The sequence below is a fragment of the Brachionichthys hirsutus genome, chromosome 23 (genome assembly GCF_040956055.1).
Source record: "Brachionichthys hirsutus isolate HB-005 chromosome 23, CSIRO-AGI_Bhir_v1, whole genome shotgun sequence".
In the NCBI taxonomy this organism is placed as follows: Eukaryota; Metazoa; Chordata; class Actinopteri; order Lophiiformes; family Brachionichthyidae; genus Brachionichthys; species Brachionichthys hirsutus.
The window spans coordinates 1156488-1180727 of record NC_090919.1 but is presented as its reverse complement, the minus strand read 5'-3'; the positions used below and the strand labels follow the sequence as shown (position 1 = coordinate 1180727).

Below are 24240 nucleotides of genomic sequence, written 5' to 3'. Positions count from 1 at the left end.
GTGCCCCCCGGAATCACAGCAGGAATAGAATTTGTCCTCCTCATCGCTTCTTTAACGGAATCTGTTATGTGGGCCCTCATGCTGTCCAGCACGAGCAAAGCCTTGTCCGTGTGAAAGAATCCTCCCGGTCGCTTGCCGTAACACTCCGTACGCCATTCGTGCATGAGGCCTTCCGTCATCCATCCTTTCTTGTTGACTTTTACAACAATTCCTCTCGGGAATTCCTCTTTCGGCATCGTGATGCGTTTGAAAATCAACATCGGTGGAAGCTTTTCTCCCGATGCCGTGCAGCTCAGAACGCAGGTGAAGTGCGTCTTTTCATGCCCAGTTGTTTTGAGCGTGACCGACGATTCACCTTTCCTGCTGACGGTCCGAGTGAGGGGCAGGTCAAATGTCAGCGGAACCTCATCCATATTTATAATATTTTGCGGGCCGATGGAATGCTCCGCTATCTTCGCATCTGTGAATTTGAGGAAATTCGACACCTTTTCCTCGTAGTCGGAAGGGAGCTGCTGGCACAGACTCGTCCGTGCCCTGATGGACAGGCCTTTGCGTCTCATAAATCTGAGACACCACGATGGTCCACCTCCAAAATCCTCAAACTTCATTGCAGCGGCAATTGTCTTGGCCTTCAGTCGGATCTGCACCGTCGACACACCTCGGCCGTCTGCTCTCTGTGTGTTGACCCAGTCTTCGAGCTCGTTTTCAAGTTCGGGCCACGTGCTTTTTTTTCCTCTGAACGCTTTCGTGGTCTTTTTGCACCGAGCCAGTTCCTCACGCTGCTGTCTCCAACGTCTCACCAACGACTCGTTAAGGCCAAGTTCCCGTGCAGCCGCTCGATTTCCTTTAACAACCGCCAGATCGATCGCCTTCAATTTGAAGGCCGCATCGTACGCATTTCTTCGTGTCTTTCCCATGACGCAGGTGACAAAACGACTGCTGGAATAAGAATGATGGGAAGATCAAATCACGCCGGATGTTGCGACTTGCTCTGTTTTTTGGCGGCAGGAAGTCCGGTGTTCAGAATATTACAGGAAGCTCGCGAAAGTGGGAAAATATACGTAAATTTGCGGCGTCGTTGCATAAACCGCAAGGTCCAAAATTTTAGAAAAAAGTAGCGGCTTATACACCGAGAATTACGGTACTTTAATGTGATGAGGTGACAATCCCCCCCCCCCCCCCCCCCCCCGAGCGGCTCTCGTGTTGCTGAATAGCTGCTAGCACACTCAAAAACAAACTTTTATTTCAGTCTTTCAACCGGAATGGATTCGCATGCAAGTGGAAGAACATTGAAAACGCGAAGAGGCAGGAAATTACCTGGAGGTGCCTGATGGTGAAGATGACCGGGTCGGACAGGTAGACTTTGTTGGCGTCCTTGTTGATGGCGGCCGTGATAACCGGCGAGTTGATAATCACAGAGTAATTCGCAGCCAGGGCTTTGCTGCCCAGCTTCATGCTGGCGTTCTCCGTCGACAGGTAGACGCCGATGTGTTTGTAGAGGACGAATGCAATCCGGATCTCACCTGCGAGAGGATGATGGGGGGGGGGGTGAATGCTAATCCGAAGGTGTGCAGAACTTGCTTAAGCACCGCTGCTGCTGCCGAGTCAGATATTTCTGCAAGATTTCCTCCCATCCAAGAGAAGAGGAGCTTTAATAAGCTTTGGGACCGTTGTGTGAGAAGACGTCCGGCTCGCAGGTCAGCTCGATGCTAGATCAACACGCCAGCGCTAATTACCTGAAGACCCACTTCATCCCATCAACAGCAAACGACCATATCAATCAAAGTTCAATCGCCCACAGCGCCGTGGATGATTTGAAATGGCTAAAACCCGTTTTAATAACGTGGTCATGTTGCTAAACCGCTTCCTCTCGGCTAATTTACGCTGCGAGCAAACAGTAGGTGCGTAGCAGGCGAAGCTTTATCATCACAAGAATCAGAGACGGAAACGGAGGGGACCGGGGGCCGAGGTTGATAAACCCGCTCCGCGAGGAGGACAAACACAAACAGCCGTGCAGCGTCCGGCAGTTTGAGTTAATATTTCTCTCCAATCTCCCTTAAACTTGACTCCTCTCCCTCCTGCTGTCTCTCATTTGAGCTCCCGATATAAAGGACCCCCCCCCCCACCACTCACCGTTTCTCCCGTGCTGCTTCAACGTGTTCGCCGAGAGGTGGATGGCGTTGCCCTGACCTCCAGTTTGGGGGAACTTCAGATCAGGCAAATTCCCATCTGTGCTCATCCGGGCGACCTCCAGCTCTGCAAACACAGGAAACCCGAGCAAGGTCGACGTTTCCTCGTCAGTGATGATGCTAACGGCCGTTTCTCCGACACAGATGTGGCATATTTGGTTTTTAAATAAAGAAAATTCAAGTTTTGGGTCTCTTGTTGAGAATGTCAGGTAACTATTAGCATAGCTTAGCATAGCTGAGCCGGTAGCTGTGGGAGAAGCTAGCTTGCATGTTCAAGAAGTTCAGGTTTTAGTGCGTTGGTGAATAAATGAAAGTTTTTCTTCGTGTCGGAGGCTCACCGTCACGTCTGCTAGCTATAGCCGCTCTCATTCACGCAGCCTGAAGGCTCCAACACACACAACCGGGCGCTAAATAATAGCGCTGCAGAAACATGGACGCCAAACTCCATTACTAACGGTAATTAAATTTAATGGGAAATATGGGCTACGCTGATAGTAAACAATTGTTTTAAGCTCTCGGCTTCTGGGAAAGCCTGGGAGTCATAAACATCGATCTTTTTTCCCGCCTCACCTTTCTGTTCCACATCACACGGACGGGGGCAATAGATTTAACGTGCTGCTATATTTGAGCCATTATTTCAAGTAGCAGTGATGTCATAATAAACCTGAGCGTTTTGCTCAAAACTACAAATGTCAGAGTTTTACTTGAATTATTTATGAAAGGTATTTTTCCTGGGAGCCAATAGTAATAATCGTTAATCAATCAGCATGCTTCCCTGATTTGCACGTCCTTGAGGATGCTCATGTTTCACGACAGCCTCGACTCATTTATTTTCTCTAAAACTTTGAGAACAAAAGGGAGCCTCCCCCCCCCAAAAAAATAAAGATGCCTTCATTTCAAGGAATCTTTTTGTTGAGCAGAGCGAAGCGAGTCGCAGATACAAAGACGAGATAAAGATCAGTTAGTGCTGGTGTATTTCCGCGGCGGCTCAACAGCTGTTGTGTCTGAAGCAAGCTCCGAATTTACGGTTCAAAGACTCCGCCGTCATACAGCGTTGGAAAATGAGATGCTGATAGGAGCCTCGCTGAAATAAAAAAAAAAGCTCATCACATCAAAGCTATTATGCTATGATACAATTCAGCGCAATAAAGCGGAGGCGTGCGCTCCCGTCTGAAGTTCCACGTGGCCCGGGTGAAGTCTAGGCATTCCTAAATGTCACAGGAGCTCAAAAAGCGTGAGGAATATATTGCTGCATGGATAGGCAGCCAGCATACTCAGAATAGCGTAGCATATGAAAGGAAGTTAGCATCTGTGCAGCCTTTACAAATAAAAAGGACGAAACGTTCCTGATTGGGGAATTAAAAGCAAGTTTCGTTTCACGTGGCTGCAGAGAATCAGCTTAAACGGACCGCGATGCAGCCATAGACATAAAAGCACCAATCACACGATCAATGTTCATCCTCTGGTAACCCCCCCCCCCGCCCCGAAAACCCATGACATCGGTGGACGATGACACCTTGGTGTTTCTCAAAGAGGCCACATTTAATCCTCCCTGTGCATCCGTTCACTCGCCAAAGCCTCTCATAAGGCCCCTTAAAGGAAACACAAGCCTTAGAATTATCATGCTCTTATGCTTAAAGGCTGGGGGGGGGGGGGTGATGCATTCCTATTCAACGTAGACGAGACAATACCCCAGATACCGTCCCGTTCCCCGGATTCCAAGCCTGTCGTTGGAATAAAGGAAGCATTTTTCTTCACCCCCCCTCTCGCTCTCCTTTCCCTGTGTGCTTGGTGCAAAAGAGCTTACAATGGGCTTTGGGGAATGTCTTTGATGCCACGGTGATTGTTGGACCCGCGGCAATGCCTTCAATATACCCTAATCGGCAGAAATCTGCTCGTCAGATTATCGCGCTGGGAGTGAAGTGCCGAGAGTCGAGGCCTTGTGCAGACAAAGCCCCCCCGGACGAGCACACAAACACGGGACGCAGCGGGCGCGTAAATATCCTCCGTCTTTCAAAGCGAAGTAAATAGATCTCATTATCAGCCGGCGCTCGAGGCTCAGGATTCAGAAACCGGCTCGATCCGACGCCGGCGAGGGCTCAAAAAAAACCCGTCGGCTCAGACGCGAGTCAAAGAGAGGCATCAATTAGAAGCCGCCGCAGCGACTCCTGATGTTCAAGTGGACCCCATCGTTTAACTACCTGGAGTGGCGTGGGCTGCGCCCGCCAATCGGCTGCGGAGAACAAGCGGCGATAAGCCTGGTAAACACGTCACCGGCACATAATTAAACCGGGGTGCCGCTACGCGCCGGAGTCGAGCAGGCGTCATCTCATTACAGCCTCCAGACGAGCCCAGAATCTCCTTAATACGCGAAAGAGTTGTGCGCCAGATACAATAAAAATCCGATTTTATTCATTCTCCTTACACTGGCTTCCTTTTAAAGTCGGTAGACTCTATATTTTAATGCTGCCATGGCAACATGAACTTGGGGTGGGAGACAAGAAAAAAACAAAAACAACACTTGTTCTCAGAAGACGGCCTTCAGACGTAAAGGAGAATGATAAATTCTGCTCTGGCGGTGGAAGCGATGCATTCCAGCGCCGCTAGAGAAAATGCTTGATGACTGAAACCCCCTTATTGGCGCTCGCTTAGCGTTTATAAGATAAATAATGCAGCCCGATTCCCGATCTGCACGGCTAGCGGTGAGTTCCAGCTAATAATCGACACGAAAATGAACACAATCATTTGCGATAATAGTCCCTTTGCAGCCGACTGCCATTAGACGCCCTGCCAAACTTAACCTCCTGCGATGGAGAACACATTAATCCAGCGACCTTCACGCTTGTTCCCCGGCCTCCAGAGGCCTGCTGCCAATAGGAGAGCGGCCCCCGGATCGATAGCGGGACGGTGAACGCACCGAAACACAGACTAAACTTGAATTATTTCAGCGTTATTATCATTTTATAATGTATTTTATAAATACGTTTGGCCTCTCTCTATTACAGCATCGATGTAAATGATGCTCGCCCGCCCAGGAAACAGCCCGGATGTCTTGCACGTCTAACTCACGGATGTTGTCGGTGTTCTCTTGCACGATATCTGTCTTCAGGAGGTTGTCAGCCAGGACGAAGGCCCCTTGCTCCACCGTGTCCAGCAGCATGGTGGCGGCCCTCAGCTGCTCGCCGGTGCTCAGCTCCGCCCACGCCCCCTGGGCCTGGGGCTGCAGCAGATTGTTGACCGTCTCCACCATAGCCTGGGGAGCACCAAATCATCGATTTAGAGGAAAGGAAGCCCAGCCGGCCTTGGGGCTGCTGTCGTTTGACACGTTGATTTGGTAAACGGTGCAATGTTAGCGAAGAAGATGAAAGGGCAAAAAAAAAAAAAAACATGACGAGATGAAGTGTGAAGCATTCCCCCGTTTGAACTGCATCATCACGCTTTTGAGGAATTATTATAGTTGTGCTTTTGGAGATGGATGTCGGACTCGGAGTCGACACCGCACTCTTGGGTCGCTTTCGTTTACCTTTTATCTGGGAGCGGAAGTCGTGTAAATGAATCAGAGCCGGTGATAACAAGGCCAGAGGCGAGTTTCTCCATTATGTGGGGCTTTAATTGGAGTGATTAATGCTCCTTCCTCCATGCAGACAATCGCGGTACACAAAAACACATCGCCGTGACATTCCAATGGATGCACAAGGCAAGAACCTGCAACTATCTCTCCTGCTTGCTATTAGCGGGAAGCGACTGCTACGCCTTCTTTAATCTCTCCTCGCCGCTGCCGGAGCTAGTAAGCCAGGAAGGAAACAAGATTATCATTATCAAGACAAGATGAAAAATTAGGAGCCGCTAAAGCTTTTAACAATGCCAATAGCGAGATTTATAAATGGAACTCTAATTGGTCAAGCACGGAAATCCATTCCTGGTGCTCCTGAGCAAAGAAGAGTTTCATTTCCAAAGCGGTACAGTGGAGTCGTTTTTTTCATAAATGCATCATTAATGCAGCTTTCCTGCAAGGCTAATAATAGAAACACGCTTCAAAGAGGGCGAAAGTTGCTTTGGATTATGAATAAACTCTTTGCAAGTCTTTACACACTCCGATCAAAGCCAGGGCGGCGTGTCACGCCACAGGACTTTTAGCATTAGCATGGGCAAAGAGGGACGGCGTCGACTAAATCAAAGGGCTCGAGCCTGGAAAATTAATTTGTGGGAGGGGTAAATTCAGAAACCTAATGTGCGACTGCCCCCCCAGATTATAATGTTAAAATGTGTGTTTGCTTTAAATCGCCTCGATAGCAAGGGGAGACAGAGGGTCGATTGTGCTCAACCCACTGGCGCTGGCAGAGAATTTCAAACAGCACCAGCTGGCTTTTCCTCATTCAAAACATACCCCACATGATAAGTCGCCCACACCCAGACACACACACACACACACACACGCGGAGTGCAAGGGTGAAAACACACCTCTGCACCTGCTAGCATGATACAGAAACGCACACGTGCACCAAAGCGCTACATGCTAAGAGCACGTGCGCGGGCAGCCGACCAACTACGATGTGATTATTCATTATCTGCAACAATCTCCAAATCACAGCTCCCTGACATTTAGCTGCAGGCGGGGGTCGATTCACTCTCAATTAAGGAGCTCTTTTTCTTCAGGCTCTGACATTCTTCTCTTTCCTTTGTTCAGCAGAGCAATTCTTTCTGCACTCCTTAAAACACTGAGAGCAATGCTTTCTACCCAGAGAAAAGGATTGATGGCCTCGCCAACGAGGCCGCCTCGCTTTTGCATACAAGACGAGACCAATGGAGAAGTCGGTGGGGAATATACGATGGATAATTGATCAACGGGAGGGGAGATGATTCTATCAAAATTAATATTGGAATACAGATTTTGTTCTAGAATAAAATGAAATGCAACATAAGATTGCAATAGATTAGCAGAGGACTGTGGTGCACATTATTCATCACTGCTATGCAGACAGCTTGACAGTTCTCCCGCACTGAAACCGCAGAATGACATTTTGATAGACCCGTAGAGCGTTTTGAATTTCCACGGCAAAAAGAAAAGGACTCAAATAAATCGGATGGAAAGAAAAAAAACATAAACATTGGAACTCCAACTAAACAGGCTAAAGTCAAACTGCGTGAAAGGAGTTTCTGAACCCGACCAATTATATATATATTTTTAATCAAAATACTGCATCCAGTTGAAATTCCTTTCAAGGCCAGCAAAACGGTTCAACAAATGTCATCTGCAATGTAGACAAAACAACTTCCAAAGGTCACGCAGAATGAAAAATGTATTTTCTGTGTTATTACCTCGAGTCCCCGAGGTGGTGCGAGGACAATGACGTTATTCATCCAGGAAGAAATACTACGACTGTACAAAAACTAACAAGTGTCATCCTCCAGCTCAGCCTAGCTTATCGGCGTTAGCAGAGATAGCTATGCTGTGTATAAGGGGTGCCTGGATGGAGTTTGGGCAAGCATCACAACACCGTCGCCATGGTAGCAGCGGGTCGCGGCGACATGGCGGTGACTTGGTGCTAGTTTACTGCTATTAGCCCACTGCCACTCCATCTGTCAGAGGCAGCGCCTCGCCCCCCAAAACATCCCTGAGCTCCTTTTCTCCTGCTCCCTACATTGGAATAATGCAATGTAAATATCCATGCGCTAGGCCCCGCTATACGAGGGGATGCTAATTAGCTGTTTGAATTGCCCCCCCCACACACACACACATTTACTACTTTCACTACTGTAAAAAAACGACAGGAAACTTCAAGCTGTAAAACAACAAACAAAAGTGGGATCTATGGCGGGGAAACATTCCAGGAAGCAAAAAATGTTTTTGTGCAACATGCAAGAAATTCTTCAACTGAAAAGGTTCAATATTTCTAACCTGCACTGCACTTATTTCACAAAAAAAAAAAGGCATTCTTTTTCTACCTTCCTGGAGGCTCTTACTTTGAAAGTTCATGATGAATTCTAACACCGCCTCACACCTCACAGCGTGTGCACTTCCAATCCGAAGCACGCCGTGCATCGAGCTGAAGACGTCTAATTTGCCGGTGCTAGAAACAACAGCGGTAAAGCAATTGAAATTAATTTGTGAATAATGACAGTTTTTCTATAAATAGGCGAGACGCTACGGCGGCAGATCGGTGAGCGTGAAGCGTCGCCGGTGTTTGTGTTGTCGTGGAATCGCTGCTGTGAAAATCGCTGAACCGAATTCATCATGAGAGGAAATGATGAGGCCCTGCTTCCTATTTTCACCCCCACATTGGTTTGCCGTTTGAGCATTTAGAGAAATACTCCAGCTTTATATGAATGTGGGCTTTTATTCCAGAGTTTAAACACACATTATACTAAATCTAGTGCAAGAACGCTGAACGAATCCTCTCTGCTGAGGGAAAGAACCCCCCCCCCCCCAGCTCAAACTGAAACACGAGGTCTCTGCGGCCATCTTCGTCTTTCACGAGGAAAACGTTATCACCTTGTTAAATCATCGAACCCGAAGCCTCCCTTCCTTCTCGCCTGCGGCCGCGAAGGCCCCTCGCTGTCCTTGCATGCAAATAAGTCATATTAACGAGAGGTCGGAGATCGATATCCTCCCTGCGTCCTGCGCATTCACACTTGGATCAATTCAGTAATGGAATTATTATTATTCTAGACCAAAATGCATCGTCCAAAAGAAGAGCCGGACCCCAAACTAGCATGTAAAGTCAAGGTTTAGTCAAATGTTGATGTGCCTAAAAGAATGCCTCCGTTCAAACGGCCGGGAGGCTCAGGCTGCTATTTGGAACACATTTGTTCAAATTCAAAGGAGAACAACAGAGAAACATTCCTGCAGGGGGCGGGGGGGGGGGGGTGTTAAACAAAAGGGACTTGATCATTATACGCTCTGCAGCTTTATCAAGGCCAAATCGTGTTCGCCGAGATTAAACCGGCTGTGACATGTGGCAGAGAACGCCGCTTCATCACGAACCGGGAGGAATTCTGAAGGAGCCGCGTGATGATCGCTTCATCTGCGCGGGATCGCCGGACGGAGGGGATGATTCGTGTCGAGGTGCTGAGTGGAGGGACACCTGAGGCAGGTGCGCCTCTCCTTTGTTTTGCATTCCTTTGCTAATGGCGCTGGCGTAAACCGTCAGGGCCTCGATTGAAGGTGCGATATGTAGCGTCGCATCAGCACTGGGGGGCATTTCTTTTAGCGCTGGGCTGCACTCGTGAATGTATTTATTTATTTTCCTTATCATGACCAAAAAGAAGAATACCGTATGTCCCAATTCTCCAATAAGATTTCAGCTCCTCTCATCGGCTGGCCGAGTACAACCGGTAGTCAAACAGAGTCAGAGCCTCAGCAGAGCAATCGGCCGCCGCCGCCACCAGTCTGGACTCTAAATGGGGGATTTATCTGGCTGCAGCTCGGGGCTGATGCCCTTCCAGTTATAATCTCACTGACGAGTTCAAGTGCCAAAGACTTTCAGACCGGTTATCGCTCCCCATCTGTTGCGTTAAACAATTATCTTGACTCCATCCACTCCTGATTGAGTCGTTTTCCTTCGCTTGGTCCACAAAACACACCCACGGAGCCATTTCTGAGTTTATCTACACACAGAAAAAAAAACCCCTCATAATTGTTGGATCGCTGCTGCTTTTAAAATCCAGATTACCACCGGCTTAATCTTTGCATCATGTCACACTGACAAGTCCATCTGCGCATTTGATGCTCAGCCGCACATTCCCACTTGGACGCTGTTTGAACAATCACATCAGCTCCAGTTCCTCTGAGGTACCTCAGAGGAACTGGAGCAAAATCATGTTGGTTAACATACAAGACAACATCTGGATCTAATGTGAAGCTCTGTTGGAGCCATCTGTATGGAAGACAGGGATGTCAACTTAGTCTCAAACTCTCTTGTCGAGGCTGAAATTATTCTCATGACAGCTAAAACGCCCCCCCCCCCGGGGGGGATAAAAATAAATAAATCACCCCAGTCGCCCGGGAGGAAGCTAAGGTGGATAGTTGGAGATCCTCCTTAAAAACGGGACACATCTGTATTACGCAGGAAGTTAGAAGTCTCGCTTGATAATGAGGTCACTTCTCTCGGCTCTTAAGCGTCTGCCGGGAATGTTGAAGCGCATCCCAACACTGAGAGCTCCATGTTGGACTGATGACATCCACTTAATGTGGTTTGTTTCTCTGGAAAGCAACGCCAACGTGACAGCTTATGGGAAATATCTAAAAATGAAACCCACAATTGGCATTCAGGCATAAAAAAAAAACCATGCTGCTCATGACCAAATGTATTATGATAGGATAAAAAAATATATAATCGCATATACATGCATGAAGGGGGAAAATGATGTCATGATTCATGCACTCGTGTTTTGAGATGCTGATGGCACGACTGGAGTCTGACCCGTTTGTTGTCAGAAATACAGCATATGACGTAAAGAGACTTTAATTTCATGAGATTTTAAATGGTGGGATGATGGAGGTGGGATGGTAGGGTGGGCTGGGGGGGGTCCGGTTGCAATACCTGCACATAAAACCGGCAAGAACGCTCTCTTTTCTGCAGCTGCAACGAAAAGAAAGTGTACAAGTTAGCAATATCGCAAGTACATTTCCGTTTAAAGAAGAAGCTCCTGATGAAAAGATGCAATTATCCATTTCACACAACCTGGGAGAAGCACATAGCAAACATGTATTATTCACTGGACAACTCCAGATGAGAACCCGTAAAAGAGTTCCGATACAAGGAGGCCAGCCGACAGAGCTGCTGCCTGGATTAGCCGCTACGTTCTCAATCCCATGGAGATTATCTCCAAAAACCGCCACTTCCCCACGAAGGTGCCTCTTTGCTCTACATCTGTATCTCTCAGCGGCGTTAACAAGCATCGCTTTGATCAGGAGAACCCCCCCCCCCCCCCCTGCCCCCTCGCGATCCTTTCATAGTCTACCGACGGAGAGCGCCGTGCTACGCTATCACAAAGTAAATCGGTAATTTGCGAAGCTTTTTTTTGTGCAGGCCGTGTCATGATGATTGAACACAGGAAGTAAATACGAGCCAATGTCGGACCAGAGAGAGCTCTTTTGGGCTGTCGTGCTTCCGTTGGCGAGAGCTCTCATTAGCGAACGAAGCCAACCCCCAAGAGAAAGACGTGTGTGTGTGTGTGTGGGGGGGTCATTTTTCTCTCTTGATGCTGCACACTGAAATAACAGACTGTATATATCCGAGTACAGAGAATTACAAATCGTATATAAGCCCCTGACCTCTTGAATTAATTGTGCTGCTTTTGAAAGTCTTCTTTATTCAGAGTTCTTTTTCCCTTTTGCTCCACTTCTTCATTTTAAGAGAAACTACAACGGCAGCCTGGACTGCGGCGTCAAACGCCTACCTTCGATGCGTTTTACGAGAATCCTTTCCATTTCAAGAGGCATTATAAAGTCTCGCTGCTCCTCGACGTGAATTCACTCATCAAGCTCCCTTCTGAGGCCTTTTGGCCGTCTTTACTGCCTCCCCCTCTCCATTGGAGAAGACTGGCACTAAAATCTGAACGGGGACATCTGTGTCTGCCGCGGCAATGAAATAAAATCCGACCTGCAAAAGCCACCCGAGAACAGGTGTTCGTGTTCCTCCACAACTGAAGCGGCTCCGGCAAATTAACGTCTGACATTTTGAATTTCACTGATGTTTGCTTTTCCTGTTGACTGCCCAGCACACAGGAAGAATCATTCCAGGAGCTGATTACTGTGCCGCGAATCCTGGGAATAAATGCATTATCTTCAGGTTCAGCAAAGAGTGAAAAGCACACGCTGCATAAATCCAACCCCAACCGCTGTCCAATTAGTAAAAAAAAATCAAGTGGTGCAAACAGCGTTTCACAAAATAGTGCCGCGCAGATAACAGCTAAATCCCAGCGAAACTTGTAGCCTAGCACGTGATAGCGCAGGAAGCTATCATGTGGAGCAAGGGAAGGGTTTTAATATGCATTGGACCGCAGGGAAACGTATGGAAATCATTTTATCCAACAGCACTGGGCAAAACAGATCATTAAAGGAGCATCAACTGTTAGCGTTTGACCGTTTTGACATGTTTATTAGCTGGTGGATGAACGTGGACAAGCCTTCGCTACCTTATTGAGGCTCCTTGCAGCGCTGTCTTTGCCGCCCGGGGTGAGGTTCCTCAGCTGCACATCCAGGAGATCCACCAGCTGAACCAGCGCCTTCACCGTGTAGGTGATGTCCCCCGGCTGGAGGTTGCGTTTGGTCTGCTCCGCCAACTCTCTGGCAATGACTGCGGCGGTCTCTCCAGCTTTTAGCTTAAAGATAGCACAAAGTAACGAGTTAACGTGCAAAAAAAATTATTGATCTCACGCAGGTGTGATGCATAAACCCCCCAAAATGAGCCTCGTGCCCTGATATCATAGCGCCCCCCCCCCCCCCCTTTACTGCAAAGAGCCTATTATCCCCAACCTGCACGCCGATAAACACGGAAGAACGTGAAAAATTGCACCGTACAAATGTGCAGACCCTTAAAACGAGTAGCATTTAGCCTTTACATTATCCCCAACATTCTGCTACATCGCACACAATTAATGTGGCTGGATGACGCTCAGCTGAACGCACAATGGGGAGGGGGGGGGGAATATCGGCTCCTGAAGCAATTATGAAATCAACTATTGAGGGAATTTCCCCAGGTAGCCTTACACCTTTATGAAACTGCTGCAGCGTGGAGGAAGCGGTGTGCGTGTTTGATTTTATTTGATTTTTTTACATTTCTCAGTGTTTTTTATATAATTATTTTCCTCAGAACTGTTGAAAGAAACAGTAATAATTATTTGTGATGATTTCCCTCTTTTGTTTCGTCTTTCTAAAGCTTCATACAAGACATGAGATCCAGCGCCACAGCACCAACGGCGACGAATGCTAACATATTTTAAGCGAGAACATGTTAGCATTCATTGATAGCCAGACCAAGCACACGGCGACGCCGACGGAAACAGGCCGGCCCTGATTCACTCTGGCATCACCTGCCATCGTCGCCTGCGGGCTTTGCAGTTCAAGCCGATTACGCTGCTCAAATTGGTCGTTACAGAGGTGCATGCAGGGAAATGCATCTTTGTGAGATGCTTTTCCTCTTTCCCTCCCTGCTCTCGTCTCCTAATGAGGCAGCCAGGATTTGCAGAATAAATAGCTTGCGGGTCTTTGTTTCATTCTGCATTAATCTGGTGTCAGGTATTTCTATTTTTATTTTCTATATATGCATGTCTCGATTTGTCAACCTGGCGGTCTGGTAACGAGCGCCGCATCAAACAGGAGGACGTCCTTACATTTGAAGCAACGAATTTCCATGGCGTGGTGGCACAGCTGAGGGACGAAGCGTTTGTTAAAAACACGTGCATCGTTTGATTGTCAGGCAGCTCTTAATAGGTTGCATCATCGGGTGGGGGGGGGCGTCCTTGCTGTTGAATCTGCACAATAACGGCAGGAAAGTGAAATTCGGAAATAACTTGGCTGTAATTAATTCCACCAAGCAGCCGCTTTATTGCACTGCTCAAACGGTGCTGCAGAAAAATGCACCTCGTAATTCCTCCACCTTGCATTTTGCTCCCCAACAGCCCCCCCCCTATCCATAACCGCAAACCGCCGTTCGTTTAATGGGCCGATTTTTCCCCGCATTCGAGTACATCATGAGCGTTAGAACATGCACGCCTCGCGGTCTGAAGGAGAACATTTCCAACATCGCCTGCAAATTATTACCTGGAATCCTGACTCTGAATTGCAGTAACTGTCACTCTCTCTCTTCTATTATTTGATTGCATCACGGATTTAAACGTCGGAGGCTTTTGCATAATAGCCCGGCTGCAGAGGAGGCGGAGACGCAAACCATTTGGGGCCCAAGAGGAATGGAATCCAGCTGCATCATGTCGTAGCGCAGCAAGTGGTTTAGATTAGCAGTACATTAGCGTACCGTGTCGTGGTATTGGCTTTCACCCCCACCCAGATCCAGCCACCCACACCCAAAAAAAAATGAAGGAGCCGTCTGTTGAGGGGAAACTCCCAGCTGATCCGTCACTTTAACCGGAGCCGCGAGGAGACAAAGAGCAAAGCGCTAACGCACAAGAACTGAAGCCCTCTCTCGACAGGCCGTGTCTGAGCCTGCGGTTAGCATTGTGAGCTATAGCAATGTGCTCTTTTTGTACCTTCTGGCTGATGATGTTGACCCAGGGGGAGGTACAGTTGCTGAAGTCGGGTCCCTGGGGGTCCCAGTATCCCTCCGGACCAACACAAATGTATGAGGCCACACCTTCGGACACAGGAAAGACAAGGGTGAATAACGTCTGGAGACACAAGCAAAAGCAGCCGGCGGAAGGGAATGCATCGACCTCAGCCACGCTCTGGTTGCTTTTATTCCATCATCCCATCATAGTCGCTTGGCAACATGTTGCTTTGAGCCATCTGCAAACCTTTAACCTGCAAAACTCAGCTATTAAAAGATTATGTTTTGGGATGTGGCAAAAATGTAATTAGATGTTTTGTTGTTGTTTTTTATTATCTTAAAGCGATTAAAATAGATTTGTGTTTCCTTGGAGGCGTCTATTTAATCATTAAAAGTCAGACGATGTCTTGCGATTATGTGAATTTCTGCTCGAAATACTTCGAAAGGGGTAATTTCAGGAAACTTTAGGGGACTTTGGGGAGCGACGGTTTTACGATATCCCACTAGGACAAATAAAACGGTAGATAATAAGACAAATTAGAGTTTATTTTTATTTATTTTTTATAATTGACTCAAGAGATAAACAATATATTTGAGCTACTTTGCACTGAGGAGTATTTTTGACTTCCACACCTCAAATAACGTCTGAATTTCCAAAGGCACCATCAGCGAGGCTTCCCGCTGACATTCCATCGCCCTTGCCTGCGCTTTAGAGGGAAGGCGCGTTGGAGGGCGAGACGACCGGCATTAACAGATATAAACTTTGATTGACGTATAATTTCCTCCCCCCCAGTTCCACCTCGGACAGCCTTATATTTGATGGGTTTATACGATAAGGAAGACTCTGCATTTCCTCCCCGTATTGAGAGGCATGAAAGGAGAGGAATCGGCGAGCGAGTCGGAAGGGGAGCCGGAATGGCGGCAGGCGAGGCGGCGTAGACGGAAAGGGAGCGAGGAACTTTCAAAGCGTGGCAGAGGAAGCTCATACAGTGTTCTGCTTTTGCAGGGGAGACGGCGCTGCCCATTGATGAATGGATGGGGGGGGGGGGGGGGGGGGGGGTACGGTTTCGAGACATATTTGACAAATCTAGGGTGACTTTAGATGTAAAGATTTGGGAAGGAAAAACTGATGCTCATTTTAGTAGCTTTTTAATCATGTCCTAAAAAACATTAAACAGTCAAGAGGAGGTGAAGGGAGGCGCTTCAGGCATCTGGATAGGCGCCTCCCTTTGAGAGGGTTTCATATCCAACAGGGAGAGGACCCCCCCCCCCAGAGTCCTGCAGGGATTCTAGCTCTCAGCTGACCTGGCAACACAATCAGTCTTTTCCAATTCCAAACATAGAATGTGCATGTCACACAGGTTTCAATTTTCCACACAGATGCGATGCTAATCTGTCTGCAGGCTCGCATCAGTGATGCAGAAGTACACGAGAGAGGAATGAGGACAGGAAGCAGGAGACGCAGAGGTGCTGGGGGGGGGGGGGGGTGTGACAAACATCAAGGCAAAGAAGGCTTCAAATTAGACAAACAAAATGAGACAATGCCGACATCCATACAAATGAAGAAACAAAGGAACGTTCTGTTTAATTCACCACCAGAGTTTAACGGGAAGTGACTTTTTAATTTTCCACCGTCAAACGACTTGTTATCGGCGTGTCGGAAATGAATTGCAGCTAAATTCGCCGTTCCTGAACCAGAACTGGAGAAAAGCAGCTCACCTGTGGCTCCGGCTGGACACGGCATCTTGGCCGCTGCGCCCGGCTTGGTCTTCGGCCAGGAAATGTCCGCCACCACGTGGGGGTTGCAGTGCTCCACCCTGATGTCGGGAAGCTTGGAGGAAGACGGCGCCCTCTCTTCATCGTCCGGGATCAGACCCTCCAATAGCGTCTGGACGGGGGCCGCCGCCGCCGTCGTGGACGCGGCTCGGGGCCGCTGGGCCGTTGTCGCGGGGATCTTGGTGGTGGTGGTGGTTCTGGCTGTGGTGGTTGTCACGGTGAGGGTGCTCGGCCTCTTGGTCGTCCTTGTCAACGTCGTTGTGTCCATATAAACCATCACAGAGGAGGACGTTTCTGAGGAAGAGGAAGGAGGAAGAAAAAACGAGGTTAGCTACAAGCTTTTTATGCAGCCACACTGGGTCAGAGGACACGCAGGGGTCACGCTTCATAGACGGCGTCTCCGAGGAAGTCCTTCGAGGTCGTTCTTGTCAAGATGCACAAAGTTGTTCAATCTGCCGTAGCGTCCTTTACATGTGTCATGATCCCATTACTGCGTGTGGACGGGAGCAGCTAGCTCGCTGTACACCGGTTAAATAAGAGCTCAGGACGGCCAACTTACACGCACACACACAGACGCACACACACAAACACACAATCTTGGCCTTTGCAAAAAAATAAAAAATAAAATGCAATTTGCCTAAGTGTTGTTTCTGTCTAATGCCGAGATACAATCAAAATGACAAGAGTGACAAACGCTCCCAATCAATATGAGAGGGGAGCAAAACAAAATTTAATGAGGGTCAATTTTGGGTTGGCAGGTGTAAACGCCCACGGAGCCGAGATAACCGGCGCATCTGCCGACATTCAGCGACTTTCAATCGGACGGTGTCTCTCTTTGGCGGATTTGAAAGCAGGATAAATTGCTGCATTGGTTTTCGGGATGGCAGGAGATGCCACAGAGGCTGTAACCACAGCTAATACGCCCCCCCCCCCCCAGGATTATTAAACAGGTTACAGGCGCAGCAGGACGACAATGTTGGTTTTGTCGTGCTGACAAAAGAGCTTGTTTTGAACAACAGCGGGTTCCTTGAACGCTCCCGTCGAGGCGCGCCGTCAGTAAAGTAGAACTATAACAAGAGTTTAATTGAATTGCAACGCGAGCTGAAGGTGCGCGGAGCCACAGAGAATAACTTTAACCAACGCTCAAATCCCACAGATGCACAAAAAAATACAGGAGAGCTGGGAAATAGACGCTGCGCTCCTGTCGAAGAACGCAAACACTTCAGCAAGCTAGCATAAATGACAAAGCGGCAGCCGCGCGCTCGTAAAACATACATTTCCTCCCATCAACAATAGATAAAAAAAAAACAAATCAAGAGTGCACAAGCGGGAATTGAACATTTCCACCAGCCAGGAAGACATCACCATTTGCATTCTTTAGCCGCGATTAGACATCATCATCCATCTGCGCCGCCGTAGCATCGCGGATCCTTTTTGCCGGTAACGATCACGCTAATATGAAGGAGCAATATCTCCAAGGACGCCAATCTGCTTATTTCATTATTTATGAAATCGTTTATTTATCTCCCACTAATGTCACTCCTGTTTCAGCTCCCTGACAAAAGGAGGTCTTTAGCACCCCCCCCCTTCCAGTATTTATTCCTCCAATAATTCCAGTTGATGTTGGCTTTCATTTCCAAAACTTCTTTTTTTCAAGTCCTTGACTAAAGTTTCAGGCCTGGGGGGGGAAAACTGACAAGCATAGTTTTCATTTCAAGGACCAGAGAAGCAGCTCAAGCACAAACTCTAAACAGTCGCCGCACATTTGTGCAATACAATGGGCTGGTGTGACGTATCTGACAATCGAAAAGCTCAACAAGTATAATAGTGATATAGTGATGTGATGACATAATGAGCAGCTGGGACGGCCATCTTTGGAATAATACCCAGAAGACAGTACCGGGATCTCCATCCTGTGGATTCTACTCGGCCAAAGCCGAATCAGACACGCTGGTAGTGAGAAACCGCCGCACTGCACACAGAACACGACAGGAAGTTGCCATCGCAGCTCGAGGTCGAGTCAAAGGCACCAGGAAACATGTCTAGAATGCAATTTGTATTTGATGCCATCAAGTCCAGGGTGGAATTTATTTAGCGCGCATCACGTTAAATGTGACTGCAAAGGCAAGCGGCGAGCGGCGAGCGGCGAGAGAATAAAAGGAAGCGTCCTTGAGCAAACTTGTGTATCTGTTCCCTGAGATGAGCACGGTCTGCAGGCGCCGTCGCCTTGGAGACGACACAAGGACATTTTGTTTTTGCTTTGCCAGCTTTTCTATTCTATCCAAAGGGATGAATGGAATGGGGGGGGGGGGGGGGGCAGCTATGCTCAAGAGTATAAATGCAATGAAGTGACCTGAGAGAAAACTTCAACCTGACAATAGAACATTGGGAAGTTTTGACTCCTTGTAGGCGACTTCCTCTCAGTGACACCAGCTCCACTTGTCCCTTACGTCTGGAGCCCCCCCCCCCCGAACGCATGAAGCCTGCTTCCACCACACACACAGAGCTTTACGCTCCATTTCAAAGGATTGATTTCGAACTAATTAGCCTCCCTCTCTGTGTCCCGGCGCTCGAGGCCTCTACAATTAGATAAGCCCATTCTACTGCGCTCCGGGAACCTGCTACGGCATTTTGATGAATCAGAATGGATCTGGTTTTATGTGGGCTCGTCATGTCAGTGCCGACAGCAGGGGCCGTCGGCTCTGGTAAGCATCTGCAAACTAAAGATCAAACAATGAACCAAGCATCAGACTCTTTGAAATTGGAGCTAATTTTAGCCTTCAGTTGCCGCTTCAGAAGAAGCTGGAGAGTCTTGGACTGAAGTCACTCGTTGCTCATGATGGCCCACAAATTCATCAACGGGTACGTAGGGAGTGGAACGCGGTGTGGGGGGGTGCGGTAAATTACGCAGCCAGATATCTGCTAATGCTTCGATATCATCCGACATGATGAGAGCTATAATGGACGGGACCTGCGCATTGTTTGGCAATTAATTTCTCATCCCGAGCCGCTCTCGCTGGGACTTCAGAGGGCATTTCCGGAGGTCATCCTGCGTCGGGAGACGCGCACGCTGCTTTATGCCTGACGTGCATCTTCTCTAAAGCAGCAACAAAGCTCTCCCTGTGGCCGCGCTAAAACATCTGAAGCTGGATTATGAACAGAGAGCGACCGTGTTGCAGCATTAAAGGTTTCACAATTAGTGTGTGCGGTGATATTCTTAACTATAACACTAAATCTTGCAAATTCCCTCGAGGAATATTACCCTCTGCAAGAGGTGAAACAGCCTACTAATAAGCATGTAGCGCACATATCTAAGCCTCGACACAAAAAAGGGTGCAAACCGTCTTTTTTGCGGGGGATGTTAGCATTCAGTCTGAATTATGAAGGGTGATATTCCTTAAAGATTTGCAATCAAGGTAGGAACACTTGTAAATGTCTCACGACAACTGCAGGGTGTCCCTTAAATCGCCGTAATGGCGCCTCAAGGAGCAAACGCCAGTCGAAGGCTTTGTACCTTTAAGAGTCCAATCTAATTATGTCCACCAAACGTTGCCGTCCCGACTTTAACGCTTTGGCAGTCTTAATCAGGCAGATCCGAGGTGGACGCGAACATCCAAACGGCTTGGGTCGTTTGAAGCAGGATGCTCTGGACGCTCCATCAGGGTTTTGGCGCCGTTCCCCGATCAGACGGCAACATGTGGTAAATTTACCGGCCTGCCAGACGGGAAAGGCATCAACAACACCGACTGCGCCTCGTCTTGTGCTCTCATCACGAGCCAAGAAAATAATCAATGCTGTAAGCGCCGCATTTTAATTCTGAGTGGCCGCCGTGGTGAAATGCGAAACGAAAGGGAACACCCCTGCAGGTACTAATTACCGACAGACTAATGGTGATTACCGTGTTCAGCAAACAGTCCTCAGATCCCACTTGGACCGGAATATTTTTACCTTTTGAATGAAAGAAATCTCTTGAAACCTGAACGCGAGCGTCCCACACAAACAGGCAAACGGGTTAATCGTCTACAGGTGTTATCAATTATTGAATCATCGTTCGCTCACAGGCAGGGTCGAGGTTCACCGCGGCGGGATTTCAAAGTTATGGCGTCGTATTAGTGCCGCAGCACCATCCAGTTTTGTGATGAAATGCTGCAAGTGCCTCACACTCAGTTTTGATTGACAGCTTGGGGGGGGGGGGTTATTGATTGAAGACAAGAGTGAAGTCAGAAAAATGCTGTCTCGAGTAAATATCCCTTTTGGAAATGAAAATACGCCGAAGCGGATGGCCTTATTTGACCAGGACTAAAAGGTCTGCAGCCATGCTGGCAGCTCTTTGAGGCAGAGTGGTGCTTTTAGAGAAATGCCTCACACACACACACACACACACCGACGACAGCATTTACAATTTTCTCAGTCTCATCTGTTCAGTCGCACTAAGTACAAAAGCACAGCCGAGCTAATAGGTTTGTCATTGGTTCAGTGTCTACTCAGTCATTAATCAGGGTGTGCAAAATATTAAAACTGATGACGGCCCCAGATTAAAAAGGAAGAGGTCAAGGAAATTAATCTACCATGAGGAAGACTTTGTCTTTCTGCCAAAAGACTGAAGGAACACTCCACGGTCCTTTCCTTAATCCAGTCTCGAGACTTACCAACTATTCGTGGCAGCTCCAGATATCGCGCCCACGTCCCTGCCTACTGCCCTGCAGCATGCTCGGCGGCACAACCCATGTGCTTTGGCATATGGTACCAAGCCCCAGCTGTGGTGCTGGCTACGTCTCTCTTTTCCACTGCTGCCCGTGTAGCAGGGCTCGCCAGTATGGTAAGGTCATGCATGCGGTGGAAGCACAAGGGGGAATGAGCTCGTGCATGGGTGATCGGAGAATGCCACCTTCCTGGGGAGCGTTAACAGGCATGGGAATCGTGCCACTGGCTCAAATTTGAAAGGCAGGAAGAATTATGCATTGACTTCAAGAGTTTTACGCCAGTCCGGTTACATTTTGGGACTCACAGAACGGTGGCAAACGCTTTGAATTCATGTCACTGTGCATGCGGTTGGTACCGATGCTGCTGCGTTACACCGTTTTGGGATACCTATTGTGGAGTCTCATTGCGCACTTGTCATGAGAAGACTACGATGGAACTGTTTGCCAAAACAGCTCCTTCTACCCCAAATAGGTCCGCAGAGTCTGTTGGGTCTGGCAGTTGATGAAATGAGCCAACTTATCCCGCCACAGTCCATTCAATCTCCCTTGGAATGCTTATCAGTCTGTTTATCTGACATTTATGTCGGTTCTGCGACTCCATCAGTGGCTCCATTCACTTGATGCAACGTTTTATTATCGACATTCACGCAGCAGCCTGTTTGGAGGGGGGGGGGGGGTGCTATTATACACAACAGCAGGAAAACACGCGAAACGACATCTTGTCGGGAAGTCTAGTTTTTGCGGTGGGTAATCATTTAACACAGGAAGCAACACAACACCGTTTGTAATAAATTACATTACTGTGTGTTATGAAAACTGCATTACCAGCCACTGAATGAACACAGAAGCATTTGTTTCCTGAAGCAGGACTCTGTGCATGAAAAAGATTAGAGGAAATGAAACCAGGAAAGGACAGAGAGAGACGCTTCCAGGGGAGGAAGACGGGGCAGAGTTTTCACCCTCAATCAGATGGTGACATTTGTTACTGGCGCTGTTGATGAGGAAGAGCAAAGGACTAACTCGGTTTGTCAAAAAGGTCCTTTTTTCCTGTTCCTTGCTTCCCAACAGGCACCGATGTGCAAAGAGAGCAACCGAGCGGCTGCGCAAAGCTTTGCAAAGTCGTCTCCTTTGCCGGTTAAAGATCGCGTTTGTCACAAGCAGCACTCAATATGAAAGAGTTCCCGCGTGAATCCCGATTTATCCCGTATTGGGTTGAAAACGTGCTCAGTAACAAACTGACAGTGCTCGTCGTAGGGATGCTAACGACGGCCACGGTCTTTGCTAGCCATCCGCCGCTGCTCGTTAGCTGTACAAATGTACAGTATCTGCGTGGGTGTTGAGTTTTACTTTACTTCCTTTTGGGAGACCAATTAAAAAAAATCAAAAAAATAAAACAACGTGAGCAGCGTTCCGGGAAAGCAATCATCACCATCCCACTCTGTCTCCAGGTGCTATGTTTCATAGATTTCTCCTCCGCGTGTTATGTCTTTCCAGAAGCTAAAGGTTGCTTTTTTTGTACAAAAGTGTGGGCTAGAAACAATAAGCGTGATTACAACATCATATTCTTTCAAGCAACAACAACAATGCAATTTGCGCGAGTGGATCAAATGGCTCGCGACAGCAGATTTATTGTTTCGGTGCCATGGATGATTAGAAATCGCCTCAAAGTCAACAGGCAATTCTGTCAAGACAAAAAAATACTGTCAAAATTTATTTTTTGACAGTATTTTTTTTGCCTAGTAGAGAGATGGATGTTGCTGTAAGAAGTTTACCATCATACGAGAACAGGGCTCGAATGTCGGCTTCATTCAGAATCTCTTCCTCTCACCGACACTCATTGGCGTCTATCCTCCGTCAACAGAAACCATTCTGAGCATTAACAAGCAAAGCCGATCTTACCGAGTCTGTTGTCCAGCACACCGAAGTCCAGAGAGTACTTGACGACATGGTAATTGTTCCAAACATACAGCAGGTTGTCTCTGGGATTGTAATCCACCGCGGCGATGTACTGGTAGGAGTTGGGGAAAGGGATGTCCAGAAAGCCGTCTTTGCTCAGCTCGGTGTTGTAGATGTAGTCGATCTTGTTTCCCGTCGCCTCGTTGTCGTCGTCTTCGTACACCGACTTCACCACGTAGAGAACTCCGCAGATCATGAAGGCGTTGGAGGCGGAGCGCTTGTCGTAAGCCGTGTCCCAGGTCCCCTCCACGCGTAGCGTGTAGGGATTGAGCTGGCTGATGACCATCCGCCCGTTGTTCTGCTCGGTAGCGTAAATCACCCACAGGCCGTTTTCGTCGACGGCCAGGTCGATGTCCGACTTCCCTCCCCAGCGGTACGGGGAGGTGTCGTGGTAGTTGGCGTTCGCAATGATGGCCTCGCCGCTCTTGATGCGAGTCCTGAGGTCAAACTTGACAATGTTGCGCGTGCGCTCCTTGTTGAAGAAGAGCGCTCCGTCGTAGACCACGAAGCCCGTGCCGTCGACGCGATGCGGCAATTTGTAGGTCGTGGTCGGCCTTCCGGCGACGAAGTCTTCCTTGGAGGAGTACTCGGTCAAGGTGTCGGTGCGGTAAGGCGTCCAGGGCATGTAGTAAATCTTATCGGAGGCCTGGAGAGGATCTTTGCACCAGGCTCCCGACTGGTGGTCCGACTCGAAGAGGTGCTCGCTCTGGTACACCCGACGCAGAAGCCCTGGGCACAGGAATACTGAGGAGCCAAAATAGGGCAAAGACAAGTACAGAGTTACATTGGCAGGTATTACATGCCAGGAAATGCTAAAAAAAACAACTAATAACTGAATGCAAATACACAGAAATCAAATCTGATTGAGTGTTGGCAGGATCATCACAGAGACATTCAGACAAGGTGATTGATTGCAATTAGAAATGGGATTGAATTACTGGGATGAATTTTTCATTGCACAAAGGATGTAAAATTACAATTACCACGAAGCAGCCCCTGAACAAACCCAAGCACCGCTTCCACTATTACAAGCTGTTGTCGCAAATTCATTAGGTGCTATTTTGCTTTCAATTACGTATTGCCATTTATAATTTTTGGGTAACGCACTGCCAATTCAGGTAGTCCCTGTGCCCGAAGGCGATTACTTTACAGTGACGCCGAACGACTGTCTGGAGGAGCGAATAGATTAAAAAATCTTCGTCGTAAAGAAGAGCTCCGGGGGCAGCCCTTTAGGAGAAACGGGTACCCCCCCCCCTCGCCTCGAAAAGAAAATGGAGTAATTACATCTATATAATGATTGCCTGTCCATTATTTAATCCACATGAATTTTTTTTTTTGTCTGTGGCATGATTTACAGCACCACACAAAGTAAACTAATTACATGTGAGC

The 24240-nt window shown here is 48.1% G+C and overlaps 1 protein-coding gene across 1 annotated transcript in view; it reads right to left on the bottom strand.

Annotated features, from left to right (window-relative positions):
- Positions 1-24240, bottom strand: part of LOC137911466 (adhesion G protein-coupled receptor L3) — a 68538-nt gene that overhangs the window by 24887 nt on the left and 19411 nt on the right. The window contains exons 5-12 of the mRNA XM_068755840.1: positions 22795-23595; positions 16136-16486; positions 14400-14503; positions 12330-12515; positions 10733-10771; positions 5259-5442; positions 2134-2256; positions 1318-1523 (exon numbers count right to left, since the gene is read on the bottom strand). Coding sequence (XP_068611941.1) covers positions 1318-1523; positions 2134-2256; positions 5259-5442; positions 10733-10771; positions 12330-12515; positions 14400-14503; positions 16136-16486; positions 22795-23595 — 1994 coding nt within the window. The remainder of the gene's footprint in view (positions 1-1317; positions 1524-2133; positions 2257-5258; positions 5443-10732; positions 10772-12329; positions 12516-14399; positions 14504-16135; positions 16487-22794; positions 23596-24240) is intronic.